At 44.0% G+C, this 18657-nt stretch overlaps 2 protein-coding genes and 1 non-coding gene across 4 annotated transcripts in view; 2 read left to right on the top strand and 1 right to left on the bottom strand.

Annotated features, from left to right (window-relative positions):
- Positions 1 to 11: 11 nt before the first annotated feature.
- On the top strand, positions 12 to 8119 carry nol11 (nucleolar protein 11). Its single transcript, XM_068727696.1, has 18 exons — positions 12 to 158; positions 702 to 815; positions 1314 to 1370; positions 1600 to 1748; positions 1928 to 1985; positions 2266 to 2407; positions 2900 to 3106; positions 3776 to 3852; positions 4265 to 4388; positions 4628 to 4719; positions 5214 to 5279; positions 5373 to 5557; positions 5749 to 5874; positions 6059 to 6301; positions 6526 to 6604; positions 6720 to 6812; positions 7231 to 7338; positions 7507 to 8119. The coding sequence occupies exons 1-18, from the start codon at positions 12 to 14 to the stop codon at positions 7618 to 7620; spliced, it is 2181 nt and encodes a 726-aa protein (XP_068583797.1). The 3' UTR covers positions 7621 to 8119.
- A 1118-nt stretch (positions 8120 to 9237) lies between these two features.
- trnas-aga (transfer RNA serine (anticodon AGA)) lies at positions 9238 to 9319 on the bottom strand. The gene has a single exon. It is a non-coding gene; the product is annotated as a tRNA-Ser (tRNA).
- Positions 9320 to 10507: 1188 nt separating this feature from the next.
- Positions 10508 to 18657, top strand: part of LOC137885429 (nucleosome-remodeling factor subunit BPTF-like) — a 41882-nt gene continuing 33732 nt past the window's right edge. For both annotated transcript variants that reach the window (XM_068727703.1, XM_068727702.1), the window contains exons 1-3: positions 10508 to 11285; positions 14399 to 15221; positions 18540 to 18591. In XM_068727703.1, the coding sequence (XP_068583804.1) occupies positions 10721 to 11285; positions 14399 to 15221; positions 18540 to 18591 (1440 nt within the window). In that variant the 5' untranslated portion in view covers positions 10508 to 10720. The remainder of the gene's footprint in view (positions 11286 to 14398; positions 15222 to 18539; positions 18592 to 18657) is intronic.

The following is an 18657-nucleotide window of genomic DNA, read 5'->3' as shown; positions in this document are numbered from 1 at the left end:
TCTCGTCCAGCATGGCCGCGCTGTATGAGGGATACACGTTGTGCGGACTTGCTCCATCTCAAAATCTGTCAAATTCAGGCATTCAGGGGGTCGAAGCGGAGAGAGATAGCGACCATGTCGTCATCACCGACTCAACCAGATCCGTCACGCTCTACAAGGTAACGTTTAACGTTTGTTTTGAGGAGGCTCTCCTAACCAGCTGATCAGCGCGACCTGGAGAACTCGTGTTGGCATCCTCGGCTGTTCTTAGCAACGGCAACTGTGATAACCACCAAAACAGACAAGACACAAACCTCTAGCTGTGATAGTACTGACTCCTTCGTGAGCTCGGTTCGCTCAGGTTGTTGTAAACAGCATGCCAGCGTACGGAAACAGGCAAATGTCAGCTAACGGTCCCTATACCCACCACAAAACACACGCAGCTTGCTAGCTAACTGGTTTGCATTGCTAGCCTCAGAGTGTATCTAATGTACTGCTCCACATAGCGCTAAATGATTTACCACTTTTCAGAATTGGCCTCGCTTGCTTGTTTCATAATCTCCCAGCTGTCATGAAGGTAGTCACATTATGCCATTGCCACCTTGTTTTTGGGGAGTGAAGGGAGACTGTTTGTGTTGTGACCGGTTGAACCTTCTCGGGTGGAGTCATTGTTGTTATTAACTGGTCCTCCTTTTAATGTATGTTTCTCGTGGTTCTGACAGGTTTCAGACCAGAAGCCACTGAGCAGCTGGACGGTGAAACAAGGACAGACACTGACCTGTCCAGCAGTCTACAACTCACAGACCAAGGAATATGTGGCAGTCTCAGACAGCAAGGTAGACTTTCAGTCATTCTAGTTGTAGCAAGGTGTTGTGCTTACTTTGGAGTACCGTCTGTACAGAAACCCAGCTGACTCACTGTCAGATTGAAATTGGGCAAAATGAGGCAAAATAAGTAAATTTTTACATACTAAGATTTACTTTTCCATACAATAAATCAAAAGAAGTGAAGTGACTGAAACGTTGCTTTTTCAGTGAGCTTGTACTAACAGTGTTTCTGAATGTTCATTCTCCCAGTCGCCTGTCTACCAGCTGTACAATAGATTAGATCATGTTCAGTCGGCCTTGTCCATATGATTCCGAATTCACTACACAGTGTTGCCTCATTTAAAGGTTTGACCGTACTCATTTATGTGGTCCTTGATAAATAAACCAAATTGTTACTCATTTTGTCATTCTTTTAGGCTCTAGGTGTCGCTGTAGGTCTGTCCTTTGAGAAATATCTGCCTGACACAAAAATAATGTCTGTTTGTGTTTTTTTTTTTTTTTTTAAAGGTGATCAGAATTTGGAAGGAAGAAGACATACTCTTGGAAAAGGCCTTCAAAGCAACCGTACGTGAACTAGTTTGTACAATGTGTTCCGATGTGTAAAGCCCGGTGTCATAGAGCGGGATAAATGAATCATACAATTGGGGATAATGACTTGGTGGTGTTTTCCAACAAGCATGCTGGAAGTAATGTCCATTGTGCCTAACCGGGGTCACTGAAAGTACAATCTGAACCACTTTTGTCCAATCTGAGCACATCCTCATTCCTTCTCCTGTGTGTAAATCCTCTCCAGGTGTCGTCAGATGTCTGGAGGGTCCACTGTGTGGCTGGAGGGGAGCCTGTGGTCTTGTTCCATAGAGGAGCTGTGAGGCTGCTGGACTCCCTACTTTCCGCTCCCCAGCAGTCCATAGAGGAAGTCCTGGCTCAAGAAGAGACCATTAGGTCAGTATCACTACGCCTCACAGCCCCAGTAAATCATTTTGGGTTATAATCTGGATTGAGAGTGATGTTGACATTTCAACAATTTATATTGACAATTCAATTTCAAATCGTAAAAAATAACTTGTGCTGTGCTGCAGCCTCACCTGTAGCGTGTTAGTGATTGTTCCTTTTGTCTTTAGGTGGAGCACCAACATAGTGACAGAGTCACACCAGTTTGTCATTTTCACAACCGAACAGGTAATTTTAATTGCTTGGTTTTTGACAGGAGACGCAAAAGCTTCACTTTTAGGCATTCGTTGCACTTGTATCACAATACTTAGCTGTGAAAACAAATAATTTGACTGCACGCTCATGTGCCTGCGTGGAAATGCATGTGAATGCCATGTTTTTTTTTTGTTTTTTTTTAGCCATTTAACAACAACTCATTTATTTTGCCCTTGATTTCTCCATGGACATGTGCATCAACTCTTTGTTATTGGTATGTCTAAAGGCCTTGGCTGTCGATGTCTTCCCACAGAAAGGAGATCATTTCCTGTACCTGCAGAGACTGAATCCCAACACCCTACAGAGGTACCGGCTGGAGAGGGAGGAGCCGGGTCTTTCTCCGCTCAGCTTCTCTGCCTCCTACAGGGATAAACACATTTGCCTGCTTTATCTCTGTAAGTCTGAGTTTCCTGTGAAAATATTTTTTGTGTCAGTGTTTGACAGCACAGGATCATTTCGCGGACTTCCTTTTCTGTGCACCGCTCATTGTTTACAGTCCAAATAGCAAGTTGCGATGCAAGAATGGAGTTGAGAGACGACGTGTACGACAGGATTGTATGTTTACAACCTAATTTTAAGCCAATAAAAAGTTATCGTCAGATGATTCCCGTTAGGTTCGCAGATTGAATTTCGACCGACGCGTTCCGCCGTTGTTTATGGTTTCTATATTATTGCATTACAGATCCATGAAGTGTTTCACAACCAAAAAAACAGCAGTGGCGAGTTGTGGTTTTATTCTGTGTTTAATGTCCACTTCCACATTTATTTTTAGGCTTGTTTCAAGTTGCACATTGTGTTGCACAAACACAGGATGTTACATGTAAGATAGGTGTTTTTAGTTCCCTCAATAATCGTTTTTTGTGCCTCATCATTTTCCTTCCTTCCAGACCCTAACGGTCATGTATACCAGAGTGTTGTCTCTGTGCGGGGCCTGGTGGCTGACGAGGGGGCCCAGGCTCTTCCGCTGCCTCGCAGCCTGCTGCTGGGCCTTCCCGTCGGTGAGGGCCTCCTGGAGGCTGCATCCGCTCAGGCCCTGGACGAAGCCCATGTAGCCGTTGTGGGGGTTCCACACCCCTCTGCCGGATCTGGCAAAGGTAAATGCGTTTTAATCCCACTGCCTCAAATGAAGACCACAAGGGCTCTAATCAGACAGGTGTTCAGATATTATTAGCACGAGCATCTGGCTGGTTTGCACTCCGCTAAAAGTACCTTTTTATGCCAGGCAGATCTTAAGTAAAGTCAATCTAGGATATACTTCAAGGCTTTCAGTAAGTGCTGCTTGTGAGTCAGCGTGCACAACACAGAGAGCCGTGTCCTAAAGGTTTTAAGTATGAAAAGTTCACAGTGGAGAAAGTGACAAAAAATTGTTTATTAACTTATGCAGACATTAAATAATATCAATAATTATCAACAGCCTGCCGCCTCTACACTGTCATCTGTCCAATAAAGGACAGATGACTTTATAAAGAATATAAAGAATAGGGAAAGCAGGCACCACTTGATACACGGTCGTAGTGTTTTTTCCTGACTGACCTGAATTTAGTTTCTAGTGTCTGCATCTTGTGCCAGGCATTTTCTTTTGGTGATAAAAGACACTAGAATGATGACCTGAAGCTACGTGACTCCAGTATTTGATGAGAGAGAGAGAGAGAGAGAGAGAGAGAGAGAGAGAGAGAGAGAGAGAGAGAGAGAGAGAGAGAGAGAGAGAGAGAGAGAGAGAGAGAGAGTGAGTCTTGAACGGATCTCTGTCTTTGATTTTTCAGACTTCCTCTGCATCTGGAATACCAATTTCCAGACGCTTCAGGCAGGAAAAGAGATGGCGGGTAAAATCTACGGCCAGGTAGGAATGTTGTGTGTGTGTGTGTGTGCGTGTGTGCGTGTGCGTGCACACATAACCCACCAGGAGAATCGTTTCTTATGTCTCTGTTATACGATCAGTGGATGAAACAAAATAGTGTTAATGATTTTTGACGAGTATGCGTGAACCACCCGCTCAAGCTTCCCTCGTTGTTGTTATTATTGCTTCAGGCCAAGGTTCCCTGTCCTTCCAGCTGCTGGGTGCTGATGAAGGACTGTATGACTTTGGTAGAGCACTGTGTCTGCTCTCCACCGTGACGGGGCTCACTGTCCCTCCTCACAACTTTATGGCAGTTTACATTCCTGATATTGACGCTTAGTTCATGTTATCGCTGTTAATCAAAGTGAACTTTAATTTCTATTTGTGTTCCCTTTTTCTTTTGTCTTTAATCTAGCTCTGGACGTTTTGGAACAAGTTAGTCATTCCACATGGGAAAACCCTCTCTGTTATTCCATTCGAGTGCCCCAAATCGTCCCTGGCCTCTGCACTGGGAAAACTGAGGCAGGTCAAGACTGACGGTGAGCTAAAAACAAATATGCAGTTACATTACATTACATTACAGTCATTTAGCAGACGCTTTTATCCAAAGCGACTTACAATAAGTGCATTCAACATTGGTAATCAAAAATCAGTTCTGCAAAATCTAACATAAATAAATAATACTGCAATAACGTGCTCTTAATAATGCTGCAACACTAATTCGACACTGCAGATCTGCATGGTCACTCAGTACACTGTGTTTTTCTTACTGCAACAGAGTCCGAAGCTCCCACTTCTGTACCATCTTGGAATAACATCCTGCATGAAGAGAAAGCTCATCCCTCCAGATCAGTGGACACCAGGAAGACGGTTTGTTGGACCTGATACTAGAGACTAGACGGCTGCTTCCTGAATTGCTGCTGCATTGATCCCACACACTGTCGCCCTGAAAACTGGCTTAGTGTTTCTCAGACTGCCAGCTCCATGTGAAACTGATTTACAGTAGCTGCTGCCTGAAATGATTGAATCGTTCACTAAATGTACAAAATTGTGTATTGTGGAACGGAGAAAATCCATTATACTACAGCGCTGCTGTTCTGTCATTTTAGTTTGTTTGTAGATGTATCTATAACGGTAACCTAAATTAGTATGTAAAGAGGTCTGTCTCATTAGACTATCGCATCTTAAATGTGCCCACACACTAGAACCATAATATCACCAGTTGCTGACGTAACACCATTTTTATGAGTCAGCAATTCCCTGCTTCTGCTTTACAGTTTAAAGTTGTGTGTGTGAGTGATGGTTCAGTAACCATCCTGTCAATTGTGTCATCTATGGTTTGATTCCTCTCTCTTTCCATACAGAGAACACACCGTACGAGCCAATCGGCATCTAGTTTGACAAATTCTGGAGTTCTGGAGCTCATCAAGGTAAGAATATGTTTTTTTACTTATACTGTCTTGCAAAACACTGAAACAGCGTCATTTTATAATAACAAAGTATATTTGAATTCCCTCATGCAGACAGCACCAGTAGAAAAGGTCCAGAGAGAGGTGGAGGTGCTCCTCTCGAGGACAGACATCCAGGATCTGCAGCCGTCGGTGGGCCAGCTTGCGTCAACCCTCGTGTCCCGGAGCCTGGCTGATCCGGCCTTCTACGCCCCCGGCAGCCTGGTTAAGCTAGTGCACACTCGGTGCCTCTGCCACAGGTCAGTAAGGCAGGGCAATGGAAGCAGGGCGATGTTGTTATTTTAGTCAAATATCAAATCTCAAAACTATTCAGTCTGAAGAATGTATTTCTGAACCTGCATTTGAATGCAAATGTCATAATTGAGACGGTTTGCCGTAACGACTGTTATTCCTGTTGAATGTGACCTTTTACCATCATGACATTCAACAGTGTGTGTCCTGACCTCGTGCTCCTGGCCCTGGAGAGGAAGGACTACTTCCTGTGTCAGCTCTGCTTGCAGTTCTTCCCGGACATCCCTGAAGCGGTCACCTGTGCCTGCCTTAAGGCCTTTATCAGGTAAAACTGATGGTTCTGAAGTGCACAAGCCCTATCTGATGTCTCTGCCACAGGGTCCTTTTGGCTCTAAAGTAACATATTTTTGTGATTTAGGGTTTTAATAATCTGATTATTAGCCTGACTCGGTGTAATGGAAAATGGGGGAGGAAAAAAAAATACAGTGTGTTGCACCTTCGTCTTTCAGTATGTCCGACGTTGAAGCGGAGAACGTGAGCCTGGAGCCGGACAGTGTCTCCTTCGCGGAAACCCTGATTGCTCGAGAGCGCGGGCCGGTCGGCTTGCTGAATGGCTTCACCCCCACCTCCGCTGACGGGGACCGTTCAGACGGCCTCGGTGGAGGTGACACCAGAGCACAACAAGACGAGGAGAAGACCTCAACTCCACCAGAACAGATCTGTCCAGTGGGATTACACAAAGCTGTTCTACTGTATCCTGCCAGTGCACGGTCACTCACACCCAGTATTTGCACCATGCTGTCACATTCTTCTGTTGTTTTTTTTTATCATCATGCAACTACTTGGATTGAACCCCTACTCGCATCTTGTGTACCAGTAACAAGCTTCATGTTATAGTTAAACAGCATAATTGCAGACTCTTTGTCCGCATTGATTTGAATTAACTATGTATGAGATCTTAACTCGAGCCGCATAGAAATGAGGTCCTGCAGACGGCGTACAGCGACTCCTTCCTGCTCCCACACCTGAAAGATCTCTCTTCCCAACATGTTGTTGTGAGTAACTGCTAGTTAACCCAGTGCACTTTTTTTTTTTTTTTTTTACCACCAACTATAGATGCTTTAACAAAACGCTATTTACAACGTTCAATGTTCTTTCTCATCCAATCAGCTTTTCCTCCAGTACCTGCAGTTCCTCTACATAAAATATACCCATGACGCTTTCCCACAGATGCATGGATTGAGATCACCAAGCCTGACTCAGGTCTGTGTCAATGTCGAAACTAGATAATTAGCGGGGCCACACTTGACATATTGGGGGCAGCTCCGGTGTCCTGTCACACCCGGACACATTAAGTGACGAGTCCGGAGGCAGAAAAATATATTTCGCTGACAGATTGTCAAATCCAGATATGGTGGAAATCAGACTCACATTTTGAGCAGAACTGTATGCGGTCTGAATTATGTTCTGCCACAGAGCACACAGTCAGCTGTTTTTTATAAACTTCTAATATGTGACAAACATGTAAAAGCACTGGAATTATGATATACAGCAACTCTCTGCAATCACTGAATTGTTTACAACAAAAAGGTTGTAAACAAACGGTGGAATGCAGTAATTCAGTCATTCCAGTTTGAAAGTAATTCAGTGACTAACTGTTTTCCTTTGCATGTGATTGTAGATCATGGACTGGGTATGCTTGCTGTTGGACGCCCATTTCACAGTGTTGGTGATGACTCCAGAGGCCAAGGGCTTACTGCTGAACCTCCACAGCTTTGTCAAGTCTCAGGTAACCAACGGTTTTCCCTTTTGTGTGCTTTGCAAACTGTCTGCATGTTAAATATTCTAGTAAAATGGAAAACTAATGAATGGAATACTGCAGTTTTATCAGAAAACGTTACATCTGAAAAGTTATCTGGGAAAGAAATTGAACAAAGATGCCTTGTTGTGTCCTCAGGTGCGACTGGTTTCTGAGCTGGGAAAGCTCGAGGGCAGCCTCCAAGAGCTCAAAAAGATGAAGGTGGAGAAGGACGTCGGACAATACTCCATTGAAATCATTGAGCTGTTTTAGAATGTGGATACTTTTTAATAAATCTTCGAGCATATTGTGTCTTTCCAACTTTTCACCTGTAGTGGTTTCAAGGCTGTATACTCGTCCCAAATGGTAAAATATTAAGTGCTTTTTGAAAAACGATGCTAGCCATCAGACCCATGATGTATGAGTTTTACTGTATATGAATTATTGTAAGTTAGGCGTTGCATAAGTTGCAGATGCCTTTGAACCATGGTTAAAGATGATGAAAATTTGACCATTAAGATAATATGGTTTGCACGATAAATTAATCTCTGCTCAATGCCAAACTGGTTAATAATTGTCATAATCCTAGTAGGACTCTACCATTGAACTCAATGATTGTGAGAATGAATGGCTGTTTCTGTCAGCTGTGATTTTGTACTGGGTGTTCCACAGGAAAGCCTTTTATATTGAATACAAATATATATAACTGGAGAAAACTGCTATTCCTTGTGTGACATTTTTTGTTTGTGTCATTAAATGGTACTCTCAAATACTTGTGAATTAGCGTGGGATGCATTGACGTTAGTGGTGATCGCTTTTACTAATTTGTATTCCTTTTATAATACACAATGGTTATTAGGTCATGATACTCGTTTGTGCAGAAACACACCCGCGATCTAGCCTCACCGTGGCCGGAAGTTACTGCGGAACATTTAGATTCTACTGAGAAGTCTACTGAGGGTCATGAGACTCTACTCGCCGGAGCCCCGGCGTCGGCCATCAGACCTCTGGAGCTTGTCCAGAAAGCCGCAGCTCGCCTAGAAAGCCGCAGCTCGCCTGGTGTTCAATCGCCCCAAGTTCTCCCACACAACTTCCTTTCTCCGTTCTCTACACTGGCTACCTGTAAGAGCTCCCATCCAGTTTAAGACTCTGGTGCTGGCCTACAGGGCAGTGAAAGGAACAGCTCCTTCCTATCTCAAGGCCATGGTCAAGCCTTACACCCCCGCCCGACCACTTCGCTCTGCTGCCTCGGGGCGATCGGTTGCCCCGTCGCTCAGAGGTCCTGGCAGCCGATCGACCCGGTCACGGCTGTTTTCTGTCCTGGCCCCACGGTGGTGGAATGAACTTCCCACTGACGTCAGGACAGCAGAGTCGCTGCCCATCTTTTGGCGCAGGCTGAAAACCCACCTCTTCAGGAAGTGCTACCCTGAGCCTTCCACTTAGCGCTTATTGTTTTCATACTAGCTTGTTGCACTTATTGTATTCGTATTACTTATAGCACTAACTGTTTTTCTTGTTTCTGCCCTGTACTTTGGCTCTGAGTTATGCTCTGCTTCATGCTCTTAGATGCTTGTTTGGAAAAGGAAATGTACTTATGACTTCTGGTGACTAGTAGTTCTTTTGATTACCAATGTTGAATGTAAGAGGCCTTACTATATACTAAATATAAAAGAGTTAACAAGTTGCTACTACATAGTGTAGAACGAGCATTCAGCAAGTGGAACATACATTGACATTACTGCGAGTATTGAGCTAGTTACGATGGTACACTTAACGTGGTATAATGGTCGCAATAACCAATGCTGTATCTCATCTACCGCACACGTAGGTAAGTGCTCGGATTCCCTCCAAAATGCAAATTATCAGAGACACAGTTACAAAAAGATTACTCGTTGTCGGCAGGATTCGAACCTGCGCGGGGAGACCCCAATGGATTTCTAGTCCATCGCCTTAACCACTCGGCCACGACAACTGACAAGATATGTGCCCGTGTATTCAGAAGTTAAACAAAAACTATAAAATATAGTCGTAGCAATGTACATATATGTATTTACCTGCGATAATATCAGTTCATAGGATAGTTTGGCTAGCTATGCGGCAAAAGCCGCAGCTCGGGTTTTGTGCAGTCTATTGTTGAAGAGGTCAAACTGAAAAAGGAAAGCCAACGAGAGCGGAAGACGAACAGTCAACGTTAACTTGCCAAACTCATCCAGTCAAACCCAGAGGCATTTGATAAGAGTGAAGGGTGTTGCAATTGCACCTCTATTACTCTTCTTTGGTTGACCGTACACGGTATAATTATTATTATAACGCGAGCTACATTATAACACTTATTATAGCGCAGGTTTGATCAGCAGGAGCTCAGCATCGCTCCAATAAAATGTCAACGTCATTTCAACAATTGAACGTGAACTGAACTGATTGGAAATGGAGCCAGGTTCCCTGGTAATACTTAAAAGTCATTTTAAAGTAATATTAAATGCATTTGTTAAAAAAAAAAAAATTACAGCTGTTTTGCATATTTACGTCATTTTAAACATGGCAAAGTGTGTGCTATTTACTTTTATGACAAATGTAGGTTCATATTATAAAGCTAAATGTCGGACTATGCTTATCTTCTCGCCTGGCTTTGCTGTGACGACGATGGCGACATGGCCGAAAATGTACGATGATGTTTCACTAAAAACACTCGACCCACCTGTGATTAAAACCACCCGCCAAAATCAGTCAGCGCTAATAAAGTGCTATTGGACTAAAGCGTTAGGAAGGATAACACATTTTATGAACTAGCACGGCAATTGCGTCTATTGTAGAATAGTGAGTCACGTGACTTCGCATCCACTCAGGCCTGCTAGTGTCAAGTTAGAGAATAGAAACGCATCTTCCGATCTGTCGCAGTGAGCTCGTTAAAACGAACGTATTTAAAGTTTATATTTTGATTATATAACGGCTGCGTCGGCAATTAATGATATATGTCACCGTTTCCATATTTGTGCTATGTTCTGTGAATCTCGGTATTAAATACTGATTTGTATTTTTTTACTTTGACTGTGCTTTTTGTTTGAAGGAAAGCGTGCTTTACTTCCGGTACAACCACTGGTGCGCGTGGTTAGCTTAACGCAGCTCTGGGGCCTGCTGTGTTTTCAACGGAGGGAGAGCTGAGACGAAAAAATGGCGTCTGCAGGCGACCCAGAGCGGGACACCGGCCATTCAGTTTGAGCTTTCCGCCCTGAAATTGAGACCGGGGCTTGGTGGAGACTTATCGGGAACCGTCTCCAGATCTGTTGGGTTCTTTCTCCCCCGCTTTTCTCCGGAGTGCGTGGCTCATTCGAGCTCCGAGATTGAAGCGGAACAGAAGAGACTCTCTCCCACAATGAGGGGGAGAAGAGGAAGGCCGCCCAAACAAGCAGCCGCGATGCGGGAAGGTTCACCCGGGCCAGTCCGCGGCTCCCGGGGCAGCAGGAGTCGAGGGATGCGTGGACGGGGGAGAGGCAGAGGACGCGGTCGGGGACGGGGTGGAAGTGGCGGCGTTTGTGGCATTGGCTCTGCGGAAGTGGAGACAGAAATCTCCGGCCGAGAGAACTTTCATTCGACCCGGGGCCGCAGGAAAGTTGGAGCCTCAACCACGGCAACGGCCGCGGCATCGCGGGGCAGAGGAGGCAGATCGAGAGGCAGGGGGTCGAGAGGCAGCCGTGGCGGAGGGAGGCGGCCTCAAACCAAGGTGGTCTACGACGACAACAGCGACGAGGAGGATGATAATTTAAGCTACAGGTCAGACGATGATGAACTCCTGAACGACAACCCTTCGTCGGATCTTGAAGAGGAGGAGGCCTTGGGAAACGAATCGGACTATCTGGAGGAACTACCAGATGATGATGATGCCAGCTACTGTACCGAGAGTAGTTTTAGGAGTCACAGCACGCTCGGTAGCACCCCAGGTACGTTTGTTTGCAAGTGCCCGCACTTTAGCACAGCCGCTTTGCATTACTTAGTGTGCATTTTATTTTTTTTCAGCTCAGTACAGAAACCAAGCCGCATTGTTCAAAATGGAGCTTGCACTCAGAAACAGGCCTTTGTTTACCGTGTGCTCTGCTTGCCACTGGTGTACAGATCTGCTCCACGCTTCAACCGGCTCTCGTGTTTTTGACTTTTTGTCGGATCAGCAAATTTTTGTTGTCAATTTATATTGGAGAATTTTACCCTTTTTTATTTTTTACCGGACTTCTTCGAGCGTGCTGTATTTAACGTGTTTCCGTAGACACGGAGTAACTGGATGTATGGACTCTATTTATCACACATATATAGCTATCATTCATTCAACGTGTACGTTTGTTATTATTATGCACAGTACAGTACGGCCACTTTATTATATGTAACAGACTTCTTCAAAACACGTAGTTATAACCGTTGTTTTCCAATGTTGGCCTCGGATTAACACTTCGTAGTTCTACTTTATATCGCGGCTGTTGTACTAAAATTAAAGTGTTACCCGTTAAAAAAATAACGGCAGTAATTGTATTTTATTCGTGCACGACCATCAGACCGTTTGCACCACGTCCAGCTCAATTACAGAAGACGTATTTTGTTGCATAACGCTTCTAGATGAGTTTGACAGGCGTTTGTTTTGAAGAGAGGCGCTCTTTTCCTCACTTGTTGCAAACACCAACTCCATTACAATATTACGTGGTCCGCCGTTACCATAGTAACCACACTGTTTATCAGGTGAGCGAGCACTGTCGTGCCAATTAACATCAATTTACATCACACCTGTTATGCAATGCGCGGGAAGTCATTCTATAAAGGATGTGCAAAAATAGTGTTTTGTGCATTTAAATGTCTGTCCAACAGAAACTTTATATATCTATATCTCTGTGGCATTTTATTTGTTGTTGGGATACATTTATCCTTTTAAAACAAAAATGCTTGAATACTTGAGTGTAGGTTGTATTTCTTTATATATATATTTTTTTTTTGTTTCACCCTATAAAACGTCACTACAGTATGATCAGGCTTAGATGCCATTTAAGTGGGATTACTCGCATACCTCTCAACTTCCAATGGCCTTATTTTTTTAATAATGACCCGTGAACATGGCAGCGTTGTGAGGGGTCTATCATAAGACCAATGGCCCAGACCAGAGGTTTATATTCAGCCAAGGACCCCTGACAAGATACAGAATACACCTCACGGACCCCACTTTGAGAGTTTTGGTGCTTTCCCTGCCGTGCTAAATCACACACTTTTTCTTTATACTTTTAGTATTTAGCTGCCCTTACAAAGTACATACTGCTGCATGCGATATGCATACAATTGGGACATACTACTTCGTCATAACATTACATCGTGGACTTTGACCCTTTAACTTCTATATATTCAATATATGTAATAGCTGTCATGTGTCTGTGTTCACCCGGCGGCTCAGTCGTTCCAGAGGATTGTGGGTCAAAATAGCCAGAAAAGCACACTGTAAAAGCGACAGGGTGCATTAGGACATCCTGGTGTTTTTGGTGTACTGCATTGGACATACTATGTATTGAGACATACTTAGTCTTTTTCTAAATAGTATGGACAGACATATCCATGCGCTTTTCAAACAAAATGCACAGCTCACTCGCTCACACAGCACTTTTACACACGATCCCGGTGTTTGATGCCAAATAATGAACCAGCGGTGGTCAACCCCAGTCTTACCCATTCATACCAGGCTGCTGTCACAGGTTGATCCCCGTCTGTCACCAGTTGAGAAGCAGCCAGTTCTGCCGGTGTGGTCCCATTGTTGTTTATCTATTTACACATCAATGCTAAACCACAGAATCCTACCAAACCTAACATAGATATATTTGAAGTGGCGTCACTAATCCTACAGTGATTTAAAGACGTGCCTCTTCACCATGTCAAAACCATGCAGTTCGTCTCAAAAAAGCATTCATCCGTGATCAGGACCAGGGTCATGAGGCCGGGTTGAATGACCTGCACTGAGCCATTCACATCAAATACAAATGCAGGCCTTTACACGTTCCTGTGTTGAAAGTGCAGCAAATAAGCTGCACCATACGCATTAATTACACCGTAGAAAGAAAGGCGGGGCTTATAAATTCAGCTTATTGTCTTGGGACAAGAATTAGCTGGTCTTCCTTTTTATAAAGTGACTCTTCTGTATCACGCTGTGAATGGGGTTACTTCTTTCACATTAGCCCTAGCCGTGTTTCCCCTCAAAAATGAGGTGTTCTATGAGTCCTATGTAGTATTTGAATTTGATAGGATGTTATATTTCATATTGTTATTGTGTCCTTTTTATTAGAACAACTTGGATTACATGTGGCACTTTGGTATGCCGCTTGGGGGATCCCCTAGTGCCACCAGGCATACTGGAAGAAGGACCATTTATAAGAGCTCAACCCTGCGCATTTGAACGTTTTACAAACTATTGTTATTGGAGGAACTGGCCGATGGATAGTGGGTGATGGCAGCACAGTTGCCACCAGTCGCGCGTAAAAACGTACATCACTGTTTTCCATAGAGGCTCCAAACATATCATAGGGGCCACTTTTGCTGAAAATATCTGCGCGCACGTGATTAACTCCTGCGTATCAAAACAACTGTTGAAAGCCCCATGTAACATGGCACTTAAGACCAGGAATGGTGGGGAGCGCTGGCACTCGTTTCAGAAAGCAATACTCAAATCCATGAAAAAACATTCCATGCATTTAAAAACTAAACGCAGACTGCAACTTTGTCCTGAGGACAGCTGATTTTACAACAAGCTGACAAGCGGTAATTGAGTCATTTCTGACCTGTTTTCAGTTTATTTCTCCCGCAGCACTATCAGCTCTTCATTGGCCTTTTCCTGCTCCAAATTTTTGTTATTGTATCAGCCTATAAAAATACACTATGGGTTGACCGCTACACAGTACATCCCACAGTTACCATGGTTAGAATTTGGTGTTGACACAAAAGCAAAAAAATGTCTCTTCATTTTCTTTTTTCCTTTTTGTTATTCCATCCTTCTCACTCCTGACTCATTTTTATTTATTTTTTTCACTTCTTGCAGGCCGGAGAAGGAGTCGGGCATTGCGACCACAGTCTCCCATCTTTGAGGCAAAGGACATTCCTTCCCTGGAGCTTCCCAAGTCCTCCGAGGACCTCCAGGTCCCTACCTCGCAGCTCCTCAATGTGTCTGCCGTCTACGAAGTCCTCCGCAACTTTGGCTCGGTGCTGCGGCTCTCGCCGTTCCGCTTTGAGGATTTCTGTGCAGCGGTGGCCAGCCTGGAGCAGTGCACACTGTTGGCAGAGACCCACATCTCCTTGCTCAAAGCCATTCTCAGAGAGGAGGACACTTCTAACACCACGTTTGGTCCCACTGACGTGAAGGACTCCGTCAACTCCACCCTGTATTTTGTGGACGGTATGACCTGGCCGGAGGTGGTGCGGGCGTACTGCGAGAGTGACCCGGAGTACCGGCACATTCTGCCTTTCCAGGAGTGTGAGGATTACCCGTACGAACCGTTGGAGAGCAAAATCAAAGTCCTCCAGTTTTTGGTGGACCAGTTCTTGGCGACCAACATTGCCCGGGAGGAGCTGATGTCCGAAGGCGTGGTTGCCTACGACGACCACTGCCGGGTATGCCATCGCCTTGGCGACCTGCTGTGCTGCGAGACATGTTCAGCCGTTTACCATCTGGAGTGTGTGAAGCCGCCGCTGCAGGAAGTGCCGGAGGACGAGTGGCAGTGCGAGGTGTGTGTGGCCCACAAGGTGCCCGGCGTGGCGGACTGCATCCCAGAAGTGCAGAGGAGCAAACCGTTTATTCGACAACTGCCAGTCGGCTTCGACCGACACCAACGAAAATACTGGTTCCTTAACCGCCGCATCGTCGTGTAAGTTCACAACGTTTCATTTATGTGCCAACGCTTTTGCATATACTTCAAGAGGTGTCAGTGGTGGGTGACTTGATCTCGTTACAGTGTCGAATACTGATAATATACCAAATTAATCAAAGTTGTAGTAGAAGTAGAAGAAATATGCAAACATACTGAAACGCTTGGTAAGGACTGAGTGTGTGAAACAGGTTTGTTTGATCGTTTATCAACAATTATGGTCGCACATTTGCTCGAATTGCCATGATTTTCTGTTTTTCCAAGATTATAAGTGAGAGTAATAATCGTGCTGTAACAACAGTTTAATCAGCGCAACATCAGAGTCTCCAAAGTTGCCACATAGAAAGTGTTCATGAATGTCACAAACCATCTGCATGAACAGAAGACAGCTATAGCAAGTAATCCATTCTGCACATACCTGTACTGTCATTTTGTAGCTGATATATCGATGCAGCTGATGTAACCACATTATTTGTGGGTCAGTTTACTTTGTCCCAGCCACTTGTCTAAAGATTATTATTATTATTATTATTGGCAACTCAGGTGAGCAGAGGGGTGATGAGTGACCTGCATTAACCCAATTAAACTGACTGGGTCTGTTTGGAAAGCAAAGAGCAGTACCTACAAAGTCAAACATGCACACCATAAATTAAAGTAAAAAGTATGAGCATGGAGGTTGGAGCAGCTGTATGACTAACCAAAAAATAACTGCATCCATCCATAGGATTTAACACAACCTGACCATCAGCAGTATTGGTCCAATGTGTTAGCAAATGATCTCTGGTATTGAGCAGTCACAGATGGTGTGTGTGTGTGTGTGTGTGTGTGTGTGCTGGGTCAGCAGCAGCAGAAGGCCTGCTACATAAACCACAAAAGCGCCTGGATCCCCTGAACACGATATGATTTAAAAGGTGGCTCGAGGTTTGTCAGCGCTGCATTTACTCGCGCTTCTTTTTCTGCTCTTCAAATTGCCCCCCAGCAGGTGCTGCGTTACTGACCTCCACTCTCCCCTCAGAGACCGTGTGTGTGTTTGTGCATATAAGTAGTGTGCACAGAGGAAAGTTTGTGTGAGTGGATGTACGTGCAGTGAATGATGCGCGCAAAAGTAAGGGTGTGTGTGTGTGTGTGTGTGTGTGTGTGTGTGTGTGTGTGTGTGTGTGTGTGTGTGTGTGTGTGTGTGTGTGTGTGTGTGTGTGTGTGCGCGCACACATGTGCCTCCAGTGGAGTGCTGAATAGACACTACTGTTACACGGCCTCTGCGTGGACCAATGCTGAGAATAAAGCTGTCAAATATCCCACTAAACTTTAACTCTTAAACTTTTTAAAATGTCCTTGCCAATATTTTGTTATTGTGTTGGGCCTTGCAGAAGCGTAGGCTTTCTTCTAACCAGTACGGTTCACCCTACAGGCGCACACATGGAAACTTAGGGGGAGCAGATCTTCTCACAGATTATTGAAATTTTCTGTGTTTTAATAATTTAGAATGGAACAAAGTAGGGCCGGGCAATCATTTAATATGTTTGTTGTTAAACAAAAAAAATCTGTGTAATTTAATTGTGACCATATGATTGTAACATGAAGCTCGAGAGGGGCCATAGAGAAATAATTCTTTATATTGAGACCACGATCAACTCGTTTGTGCAAACAAGATTTGTGATCTAAATTTAATGAAGTCGTTCCCACATTTTAATTAATTTGTTGTTTGTACAACTTATTAAATAATTGGATAATTTTGGCAGTGCACAAGGCCAAGTCATTCATTCCAGCCGACACCTGCTTCAGGCGCTTGTCCTTGCTTCAGCTTTACTTTAGTTTGGGGAAAAAGTTATTAAGACAAGTTGACATCTTCTACTTAAAACAGGCGCGCTGCACTTCATGCGTCGGTGTTAAAAGCTGGTCTGTTGTGCTGGCTCTCTGTGTACACACTTACCCCGTGCACACTCATTTACCAAAACATGGGGACGATTAGATTAAATTGAGGCCGCGAATTACATCTTGTACGCGCAAATTCTGAAATGATGCCCTCGATTTATTTATTTTTTCTTAGGTTCTCTAGGTTCATACAGTGTTGTGGTACTCAAGATCAGCCTTGGTCTCAAGACCACTTTTTGAAGGTGTCAGTCTTGTCACGCCTTTTGATTATTGTCTCTCCTGGTACACCATACACATACACCGATGCAGTGTATATGACAATTAGAGGTGAATGAAGAGGAATCTGCCATGCAGTGTGGCACGTGCTCTGGTCTTGACTCTGTCTCAACCCTCAAAGTCTTGGTCTTGATTTGGTCTAGGTTTAGGTGGTCTTGGCTTCAACACCGGTGTTATATTTTGAACTACTTTCTACAACCGCAAAGCATGAAAGACGATTACAAAATATAGAGTAATCGTCTCAGACTGTAACAAATGAAGAGTTTCCTGCAGGCGACCCCACACTTTTGAGCGGTAGTGTGTACGTGCATATAAAGCAAATTGTATTAAAAACATTTTATGCTGCCTACTTTCAATATCTAATACTTTATACAGTTAAATACAACAAGTAACTTAAAAATCAACTGATTATTCTCTTCAGCACCATGGACAGCCAGAATTTCTAAAATGCTCCAAACAGCAATGCATGTGCTCTGCTTCAAGTGCTGTTTTGGTAAACGCATGTGAGATTTAAGAAAATACCCTAAAATCAATTGTTATCTGGAAATTATTACCAAAAAGCCCTGTGAGTGACTTGCACACCTATACTTAAGCTCTTTAACAAATGTTACACACTTGCAGCAAATCCGATTCCATATCCATATGGATCCATATCCTATTTATCAAATAGTTGCATCATTTTTGTCCATAGCATAAAATATGCCTCCCTACTGACGAGTGAGTCTGTCTGGCAAAGCGAGATGAAGAAGCCTTTGAAGAACTGAGGAAATCACAGTCTGATAGACAGTTTTGAAATGAGCAAGATTCTTGAATGGACTTATTGTTCTGTGTTCTTCCAATGACACATTTTTGCGTCTTTGCTCAGCTGTTCGCTCCTGTGGTCCTGTAATTCATTGTCTCTGACATGAATGTGACAGCATTGTATTGCCATAGAGAGATGAAAACTGACATAAACATTTTAATGACAATCTTTCGTGCAGGCTAACCATAAATTCAGTGTGAGAAGTATTCAAAAGAAGTATGCTGACCAGACAAAAGGCAAACGTATGCCATGAAGCTACACAGAAGTATATAGAAAGAAGGCATATGTAGATCACATCATCTTCTTCCTGTTTGTCCCACCCGTCACTGTTGTGTCTCCTAATGGTCCCCCTCCTGTCTCCCCTACAGCGAGGAGGATGGCGAGCAGGAGGACAAAGCCATCTGGTACTACAGCACCAAGGTAGACGCGACTCGTCCTTTTCTCTCACTGCAGCGCTCTTCACACAATATAAAATGGAGTTATTGT

The sequence above is a fragment of the Cebidichthys violaceus genome, unplaced genomic scaffold, assembly GCF_023349555.1.
Source record: "Cebidichthys violaceus isolate CVI_PGR_0920_01 unplaced genomic scaffold, fCebVio1.0.p SCAF_4, whole genome shotgun sequence".
Taxonomy (NCBI): Eukaryota; Metazoa; Chordata; class Actinopteri; order Perciformes; family Stichaeidae; genus Cebidichthys; species Cebidichthys violaceus.
This window is presented reverse-complemented; position numbering and strand designations above follow the sequence as displayed.

Bases quoted from the DNA above. Each gene is read 5' to 3' on its own strand.
- nol11 (XM_068727696.1), top strand. From the start codon at position 12: ATGGCCGCGCTGTATGAGGGATACACGTTGTGCGGACTTGCTCCATCT. The intron at 6,605-6,719 runs GTGAGTAACTGC...TCATCCAATCAG, and splicing joins TCTCTTCCCAACATGTTGTT to CTTTTCCTCCAGTACCTGCA. The intron at 7,339-7,506 runs GTAACCAACGGT...TTGTGTCCTCAG, and splicing joins ACAGCTTTGTCAAGTCTCAG to GTGCGACTGGTTTCTGAGCT.